The 9,817-nt window shown below is 47.9% G+C and overlaps 1 protein-coding gene across 2 annotated transcripts in view; it reads left to right on the forward strand.

Annotated features, from left to right (window-relative positions):
* The window catches only part of GABBR2 (gamma-aminobutyric acid type B receptor subunit 2), a 336,632-nt gene extending 327,025 nt beyond the window's left edge, over positions 1-9,607 (forward strand). The window contains exons 17-19 of one of the 2 annotated variants that reach the window (XM_045780604.2): positions 152-281; positions 4,088-4,205; positions 7,036-9,607. In XM_045780604.2, coding sequence (XP_045636560.2) covers positions 152-281; positions 4,088-4,205; positions 7,036-7,201 — 414 coding nt within the window. In that variant the 3' untranslated portion in view covers positions 7,202-9,607. Of the gene's footprint in view, positions 1-151; positions 282-4,087; positions 4,206-4,640; positions 4,742-7,035 lie in introns of those variants that run through there. The other variant, XM_087869533.1, reaches the window with a different exon arrangement.
* Positions 9,608-9,817: the final 210 nt, after the last annotated feature.

The following is a 9,817-nucleotide window of genomic DNA, read 5'->3' on the forward strand; positions in this document are numbered from 1 at the left end:
CGGCAGGGGCCCTCTGCCACGCTTCCCCGGCGTGGGGCGGCCTCTCTGGTTCTGGGCGCCCTCCCGAAGCCTGCCTGAGGCCCAGTCCCGTGTGAGCTGGGGAAGGGGCTGGGCCCGGGGCTCTGACTCAGCTGGAGCCTTTGTCTTCCAGCTGGATAAAGACTTGGAAGAGGTCACCATGCAGCTGCAGGACACACCAGAAAAGACCACCTACATTAAACAGAACCACTACCAAGAACTCAACGACATCCTCAACCTTGGGAACTTCACTGAGAGCACAGGTAGGAGGCAGCGGGGTCCCCAGAACGTGGGGACCTGGGTATCAGATAATACCAGCTGGCCATCTTCCACTTTATCGATGAAGAAACTGAGGCTCAGGGAGGGGGTGGGGATGACCTGAAGCCACACAGGCAGAGCTGGAGCGTGTGGCATCCACAGTTCGGTGTCCACATGGAGTCCCACCCTACCGAGAGCCGGGGCTTCTGTCCCTTAGTCCCTTGGGTTCCGATGGCACGCGTAAATGACATGGCCAGCATTCCCGGGGTTCTGATTGTTCTTAATGAAGAGTTTCCCTTCCTTCTCCCAGCAACATTTCACAGTTTCAAATGTGCCTTCTCGATGTATGGGAAAGGAATGGTCAGTAAGCTAGGACATGACAATCTCACCAACCACTTGGGAAATGCAAGCCAAAAATAACACAATCCAGTTTTTGCCTACATTTCAGCAAAATTTTCAGAGATCACCGGTGTTGTTAAGAGTGTAGAAATAGGCATTCTCCTGCAATGTTTTGGAAGTCAGTCGGGCACATCCATATGTTAGATGTCAGACCTCTTGATTAACAATTCCACTAGCAAGATCTTGCCACGTGGGCAAAGATGTGTACACGTGGTGCTCATCACAACGTTATTTGTAGGCGAGAAAAACTAGAATTAAATGTTCCATCATTTAGGGCAGTTTCATTATTATACAACCAAACAAGGCTCATAATACAGCTGATAGAAAATGGGGTGGATCTATTTGTGTAAATATGGAGAGCTCGCCAAGCAAAAACAGCAAGATGATATACGTAAATGCACACACATGCACACGTCTGTGTGTACGTGTGTTAGGTGCATTTTTTAAAAGGTTTGGAAGACCTTTTGGGTAACACCAAATTGTGAACAACATCCACCTGTGTGGAAAGGAACAGTATGTGCAGTGAGAAAGGATTTTTTTTTACATTTCATTTAATATACTTTTCTATTGTTTGCATTTTGTCAGCATTTATTCATTAATTTGCTATAAAATTATTTTTTTAATCAATGAAAAATCTTTAGTTTCTTCTGTTTTTTTATAGTTTCTTTTATTCTTATAAGTAATAAGTATCAGTACTAAAGCAAATTATAAAATTCCTCCTACATAAGGTGGATTGAAAAAAAGTTTGAATTGAGATAAGTAACAAGTAAATTGAAAGAATAAAAATTATTCACACTAATATTAGTATCTGATAAAGGTGGGCATTTCAAATTAGTGGAGGGAAATGAATTATTCAGTACATTTAATGGGGATAAGCGGATAGCCATCTGGAAAAGAATAAAGGTAAATCCTTACCTCACACCTTACACAAAAATAAAGCCCAGATGGATAAAAGATTTAAATGTAGAAAGTGAAACTGTGAAAGAAAAGAAAGCACAGAAAGCACAGAATTTTTTTGAGAATTTTTTTTTATAATCTCCAAGAGGGGAAAGCCTCTCTCAGTCTGATGCAAAACACAGAAACCATAACAGAAAAGGTTGATAAGTTTAACTGTAAAAAAAATTTTAACAACACAAAAGCCATCATAAGTAGTCAAAAAAATCAAACAATCCAAGCCAAAAAATATTGTAACTCAGGTAATGTGCTTATTTTCCTATGTATAAGGTGAAATTTTATATAGTTTATATGAAATATATATAATTATATGCAAATTAATAAAAAAAGATCAACACAGAAGAAAAATGGGCAAAAGAGAGTTCTCACAGAAGGAAGTGCAAGAGGTTCGTATGCTTATGAAAAGATGCTCAAGCTGACTCCTTATTAAAAGGCTGTAGATGGGGGCGCCTGGGTAGCGCAGTCGTTAAAGCGGCTGCCTTCGGCTCAGGGCGTGATCCCGGCGTACTGGGATCGAGTCCCACATCAGGCTCCTCCACTATGAGCCTGCTTCTTCCTCTCCCACTCCCCCTGCTGTGTTCCCTCTCTCGCTGGCTGTCTCTCTGTCACATAAATAAATAAAATCTTAAAAAAAAAAAAAAAAAAAAAAGGCTGTAGAGGAGCGGCTCCTGGGGGGCTCGGTCAGCTAAGCTAAGCTAAGCCTCTGCTCAGGTCATGATCTCAGGGCCCGGGAGTGCAGCCTCAGGTCAGTCTCCTTGCGCAGCGCAGCGGGGAGCCTGCTTCTCCCTCTGACCGTCCCTCTCCCTCTGATCCAGCCCTGCCCCACTGCTCTCTCTCACTCTCTCTCTCAAATAAATAACTACAGTCTCTTAAAAAAAGGCAGATGAGATCTTTAGGAGATACCATTTTCACCAATGAGACTGGCAAAGACAAGAGATCAAAAAGTTACAGTTTGAGGACACAGTTGGGGAAATGGGCATTCTCAAACATTGCTGGTTGAAATAGAAATCGTTCTGACCCAGCAGTTCCACTTTTGGAATTTATCCTAGGCATATGCAGTCAGCTCTCCTTATTCATGGTGACTGTGTTTGGTAAAGTTGCTGTGAACCATGTGTTAATTAGTAACCACTGAACCACTGCTCCTGGGGGAAATACAGGGTTTGGTTCCTGCAAGGCTCTCCCAGGTTGACATTTTGGTCAATCAATACATAACTTTGTTGTATGTGTGTTTGTGTTTGAAGACATCTTATTTACTATTTAGTGTTGATTCATTAACATTGACCTCATGGTCAGCAGCCCTATAACGCGTGCCCTAACGAAGCCCGTCTAACCCGCGTATTTTCTCCTTCGGGCACATCACAGCCTTCTTGCACTAAGGCAACCGTTATAGTGCTACTGACCATGAGGTCCATGTTCATTTTTCAACACTGTGTGTGTTGGCAAGTGACCGTGACAGTATTACCAGTATCGATTTGGGGTTACAAATAAATTTTAGCGAGTAGACGAGCTCACAAATACAGAATCCATAAATAAAAAGGACCCACTGTACTCACGTGGGGGCGAAATGACATTCACACAGTTCCCTACTGCAGAGAAACAGCAAAACGCCGGTGCTCCTCCAGATCCCTCAGATGGGGGCAAGGTTTTTATATTTAATATTTCTTTAAATCTCTCTAGATGGTTCTGAAGCACAGAGGGTTGAAAAAGCATCCACATCATCACATTTTGTGGCTCCACAGTATTTCTTTGACTGAAGGCCCCATGCATACACGCGTATGTAACTAATCCATTATTACTGGAAAAACTCGGATTAGTCCCAACTTTTTATATTATAAACAATGCTGATTTGAACATCTTATGTATAATTATGTATAATTTCACACACACCCTTCATTATTTCCTTAGGATAAACTCCCAGAAATAAAAATTCTAGGTAGGAGATAAGCACTTTTTTTTAGTGTTCGATGCTTATTGACAGTGACCCCCCAGAAAGATTATGCCAATTTATACTCCCACCAGCAGTTTACTGACTATTATTCTTTTCAGTCTTTGGCAGTCTTATGGATATATATATATATATATATATATATATATTTTTTTTTTTTTTTTTTAACCTTTGGAGGGTAATTTCCTTTGTCATTACATCCCTGCACTCCAATGAAAAGGGTCTTTATATTAGAACTTTTCATTTCCGAGTATTTTGCTTACATTGGTTGACTTGATTTTTCCCCCTTTTTTTCTTGGAGAAAGGAAATCCCCAGGATGCCATTTCCATCCCTGGGTGGAAGCTTCTAGGTTCACAGCCTTAGTCCCAAGAGAGCTACTGCAGAAACCACAGCTCTGGAGGGATAATAGGCTCTTTTGCATTCTCTCTCCTTGGGCAGCATCCTAGAAAGACTGCATTTTTTTAAAAATGAAGTTAACAAAATGTGTTGTGATCTTGTTGTTTTGCATTCAGATGGGGGAAAGGCCGTTTTAAAAAATCACCTCGATCAAAATCCCCAGCTACAGTGGAACACAACAGAGCCCTCCCGAACATGCAAAGACCCTATAGAAGATATAAATTCCCCAGAACAGTAAGTACTTTCTCCTTATTGTTGCGGAAGAGCGTGTTTTCGATCTGCACCGCGTTTTCGCTGGCAGGTTATTTTACTTGAACTTCGCGGCAACCCCCATGATACAGGTCAAATTACAAGGCTCGTTTTACAGATGAGAAAACGAATATTCAGAAAGGGGAGGTGACTTGTCAAGGCTCACCCAGTTTCTGAGTGTAGGGGATAGGATAGGTTCAAACCCAGGTCTGTCTAGCATCAAGGCCACTGAGGCACAGTGCCTTCGTTATATATAAAATTTAACCTGGCTGCGTGCACTCCACAACTACTCACTGACACCTGCTGTGTGTCAGACACAGAAGTGAACAGACAAAAATCCCTTCCTTCACAGAGCTTATATTCTATCTGGTGACACAAGAACTTCATTAAAAGAACGAAATCTAATGTATTACGTCATAGGTGCTTTGGAGAAAAATAAAGCAGTTACAATCCTTAAAAAGAGCGATCTGAGGAGATTCAGTGAGAAAGTGACATCTAAGCAAAGACCTGGACATCTGTGTTAGCTTCGTTCTCACGGACAATGGTTAGTTCTTCCTTGCTTATAGCAGCTTGGAAGCAGCGATTAGAAATGTCAACCCCGGCAGCGCCAACCCTGGGTGGCTCAGTCGGTTAAGCTGTCCGACTCTTGATTTCAGCTCAGGTCATGATCTCAGGGTCCTGAGATTGAGCCCTGCTTTGGGATTCTCTTTCTCCCTCTGCCCCTCCCTCTGCTCGCTCTCTCAAATAAATAAATAAATAAAGTCTTAAAAAAAAAAAATGTCAACGCTGAGACTTCGTCCCTGGGGAGTGGCAAGCAGCAAAGACAGCCAAATCACCAACCCTAGTGTAATTTGGGGCCATTTAGTGTTAGGGCCAGTAGCCTCCAAAGCTATATTGACTTACACTCCAGAACAGTTACCGGCGGTTATATGGCAGTCGTCAGTGGTTTACTTGTTAGTACCCTCCACTAGAGCGCAAGCACCTTGAGGATAAGGTGTGAGTCCCCCATGTCCCTTGGACTGAATGCAGGCTCTGGCACCGGGTGGGTTTTCGGCAAGTGTCTGTGGAATGAATGACAGTGTACGCAGGACCCCCCCAGACACCAAGATGGCATGGCTCTGTGAGCCGCAGACACGTGTCCACCTTGCCCAGGCCGATAGTCCTTCCCAGGTGCCCCGGCAAGACACCCTTTCAGAGTTTATTCTTCAGCTCCCCGTTTCCTGGACTCTACCAGCACTCGCTTGTGTTAAGGAGCCAATCATAGCTCAGGTTACACAGACGGGTTCAACCTGAATTTCAAAAGGAGATGTCCAACACACTGACCTCGTGAGCACCTGTGAAGTGTCCTTGGTAGGAACTCTCCAATGCACAGGTCCTTAGGGAGTGGGGGTGGCACTGCCTCTGTACCCATCCGTCTCAGGACCCCATCAGTGCCATGCATACACACCAGGGGCACACCTGTGGGGATGAGGCGACCCCTGTGAGTTGATGGGCCTCCCTCACAAAGCACTGTGGTTTCCCAGAAGAAGCAGGAGACCCACCTTCCCCAGTTCTGGCTTTGTTTCCATTAGCAAGTTACATAAACTCTGTACCCTTCCCCAGTCATTATAATGGGGATAGCGGTACTTCTTTTACCTGCTGGGTTTTTGTGAGGATCCGGGGCGGGGAGAGGTCCCCACCTGAGCAGTCAGGCACTGAGGACAAAAGGAGGCCTAAGGATACTGAGAATGCGGCTTCCCAGATATGAGAGAGAACCACGCAGGATGGAGCTGAGCAGAGCACAGCTCCCGCCTCCCCCCCCCCGCCCCACCCCAAGCAGCATTTTCAATGGTTAAGGTGACTTATTGACCTGAGGCAGCTCTGATGGGAACATGGGAGCACCAGCAAGAAGAGAGGGGCAGCGAGAAGGCAGCCTGAAGCCAGCCTTCCCCCCGCACCCACCCGGGAGTCACACTCCAGCCCTGCCTCCGCCCTACCTCAGGCCTTTTCTGGCTGTGCTGCTGAGAATTTAGCCCAGACTCTGGGAGCTCAGAGGAGCAAGGAGCTCACTCTCTGAGGGGTTTAAACTGGATAGTGAAGGGTAACAGTTCCTCTGATCAGGAGGCAGAGAGCGTACTCCGGGCTGGGGGAAGAGCATGTGCAAAGGCAAGGAAGAGTGGCCGTTCACAGTGTTTTAGGGGAAACTAGCTGCCTGAGGGTAGGGTTTGGGTGGAGAGGGGATAGAAGTTTCACCTGGAGAATTAGGCCAAAGACCTTAGGCAGCCCTGAATGTACCGCCCCAGAATTGGAAAGATGACACTAGTCACCCAAGAAGCGGAAAGACCAGGAAGGAACTTACTGGATCAGCCCAGCAACAAGGGCTGAGGTCCTGGGCAAGTCAGGGCCAGAGGAGCCATGAGGAGGGCCAGAGCAGTGAGAAGCCTCTCAGCCCATTTGGAGACTCGAGAGACTAGAGTGAGAACTGTCTGTGTCAGCAGAAAAGCCCCGTGAGATGAGCCAAACCTGTTCTTAGGAGTCACGGCACGCTTAGGGAGACTGTGCCCCCTTTGCTTAGTCGTCTCCCCGGTTATTCCCAGGGCGATGTAGGCCTGCATTAAATACCTACTAGATGGGCGAATGGTCAGGGCCCAAGGGCTGGTCCCAGATCTGGGACTCGGGATAACTGTTCTCCCACCATCAGCTTCTTAGCCAAAGCGAGTCCAAGGAACATTCTGGTCAGCAGCCAGATAGCCTTCACTAAAACTCCTCTTCCCCCTCCCTCCCTCCCTCTCTCTCTCCCCCTCCCCTTCTCTCTCTCTCTCCCCCACTGCCACAGCATCCAGCGCCGACTGTCCCTCCAGCTCCCCATCCTCCACCACGCCTACCTCCCATCCATCGGAGGCGTGGACGCCAGCTGTGTCAGCCCCTGCGTCAGCCCCACCGCCAGCCCCCGCCACAGACACGTGCCACCCTCCTTCCGAGTTATGGTCTCTGGCCTGTAAGGGTGGGAGGCCTGGGGCCGGGGCCTCCCCCGTGACAGAACCACACGGAGCAGAGGCTACAGGAGCACCGTCCGCTCTGGCTGCGGAGAAGCTGGGCGCCACGGCTGGCCTTGTGGGACTGCTCGATGGCACTCAGGTGGACGGGATGGGGGCACTTGGCACCTGACCTCGCGCCTTATTTGTGAAGTTTTTATTCTTTCACAAAGAAGAGGAGTGGAAATGACTTCTTCCTTGATGTCTGCAAAGAAGGAGGAGCTGGGATATTTGAAACTTCGCAAAAAAAAAAAAAAAAAAAAATCCTAGACAAGGAGAGAATCACTAGAACTCCAGCTAGAAGTCACCGAGTGTCCCTGAGCAGCCTCAAGAGGAGGCGAGAGGCTTCTGGAGAAACCGCCTCTGCCTCTGCACACCATCCCTGGCTGTGGCCCCCCCAGGCCAGCCCTTCTCCCCTCTGGGGAAGGAGGTGGGCAGGGCAGCCAGGCCCCCAGCCGCCCGCCCAGCCAACCCCAGCCTTCCTGGAACAGGGAGCCTGCAGGGCAGCCAGGTGGCCCAAGGGCTGGGGTACGGGAGCAGGCTGACTCACATGCCTCCCGGTGGGACCTTACTCTCTGATAAATGCCACACTTTAACACAATAACACCCGTTCCGGGACCGCGGGGATTTAGGGCACGTCACTGCAGACACGCTCTGCAGCATTCACTGACAGTCGGTCATGCACCCATAACGTTGGCCATGTCCTTGTGTTTGTATCAGGTGTTCCAGTAATCAGGGGGACCACCCGAGCTAATCATGGAATGTCTGTTCCCAGCAAACACACTAAAGAAAGACTGTGCACTTTAACCTCTCATCAGGGCCCAAGGGCTGGCTGGGGTTGGTTTTTTCCACTGACTTTGTTTCTGACCAAAGTGAATCGGGCATTTCCGCTAGAAGACACCCCTGTAGTCATAGGGAGAGGGTTGCTAGCCGAGGGCTCTCCTTGGCTTCCGAAAGGTGGCCTTCCATCCGGACAAGCCCGGGAGCTCGCCCTTGGGGGTCACGGGGGTGACCGGTCGACACACTGGTTCTCATTCATAAGATCATGCTTCCCTTTCAACCAGACCCCAGAGAGCACTGGCCTGGGAGTCAGACGAACCTGGGCTCAAGTCCTCACTCCATGGCTGACTCCCTCCATGACCTTGGGAAAGTCACTGGTGTCTCTCTGAGCCTCAGTTTCCCCTTCCCAACAAACTGGGGTTGAAATAACACCCATCCTGCCTACCTCACAGGGTCGCTCTGAGGATCAATACTTGATCTCGTCCAGGAAAGCTTCGTACCAAACAGTGAAGCAGCCCCGACCCGTGAGGTATCAGGATGACCATGACCTTCGGCCCTCACGACCGCCAGGGGTTTGGCCCAGAGAAGCTCCCAGCACATCCCTCTACCACGATAACCTGGTGGAGAGAGGCTCCCAACGACTTTTGTGACATTCCTAGACAGGTTCATTCTTTGCTGAAGAAAGGCCTGAAGGACAGCGTCCAGGACGTCTGCACAACTGAGCGGTCGCTCACTCCCTAAAGAAACCTAATGGCAGCTTCAACAGGCAGGCAATAATCTCTTCCCAGACCACTGAAGTCAGGAATATACTGCTGTCACCACCAGACTTTGACAAAAGGGCCCACAGGAATCTTACCATCGCCAACATTTCAAAACACCCTATTTCACGTAGCATAGCTCTCCCCTCCCCTCCCCCCAAGAGAGGTCATGGAGGTACTGTAGCTTTTAGGGGAAAAAAATGTCAGCACATCACAGGTCAAATTGAAGTCATTGTCTGTTTTAGGCACTAAATCGGTGTTGTCACTCACTGTGTATGACCAGTATTGACTTGCTTTCTTGATTTCACCAAAACCATATTTAATTTAAAGGACCACGTTAATTTTTCCAAGGGAAGGAGACAATTCATTGTACATAATGTATACACACACACAATACCTGTAGAAATATTATTCCAGCGTAGCAGGAAACAAAAGTACTGGACAGTCGGAGGTGAGTGTGTGCGTCCGTAACCCGTTGTGACCCCTGAACGTGCACAGTCTTCTAGGTTCACCCACGAAGTACATTTTCGTCTTAATGATACTGTAGGTTCACCCATTTTTTTTTAAATTTCCCTGCAAATAACAAGACCCACAGAAGTGACTCTAGCTGTCTAACGGTTCTGTTCTTTTATACGCGGCAAACACACCGTTCATTTCCGAAGAGGCATCAGCCTGAAGGCATTTTCCAGTGACGTTAGTGCACAAACGCTTTAAATTAGACTGGGACTGCCAGAATCAAATGTAAATGAGGAATTTCTCGTACCCCTATTGCATGGTATCAATTTTTAATAAATTGTTGCAGATTTGTTTTTATGAATAAAAGGAAAAAAAACCCCTCTCCTCTTTAATGCCTATTCGTCCCAAAACGCGGGTCCGGGCAGGTCCTATTCTTCCGCTCAGAAACTCGGAGGACAGTTCTGGGGTGCCTCCTCAGCATCCTCTCTCCCTTCTGTGGACAGTAACAGAGCAGCCCCGCAGCTGTGTGACCCCAGCTGCTGGATCCCACGGTGGGGACCTGACCTGAGCTGGGCCAGTATGTCCCTTC

This window comes from Ursus americanus, chromosome 18, assembly GCF_024610735.1.
Source record: "Ursus americanus isolate L20-20 chromosome 18, mUrsAme1.1.p, whole genome shotgun sequence".
Taxonomy (NCBI): Eukaryota; Metazoa; Chordata; class Mammalia; order Carnivora; family Ursidae; genus Ursus; species Ursus americanus.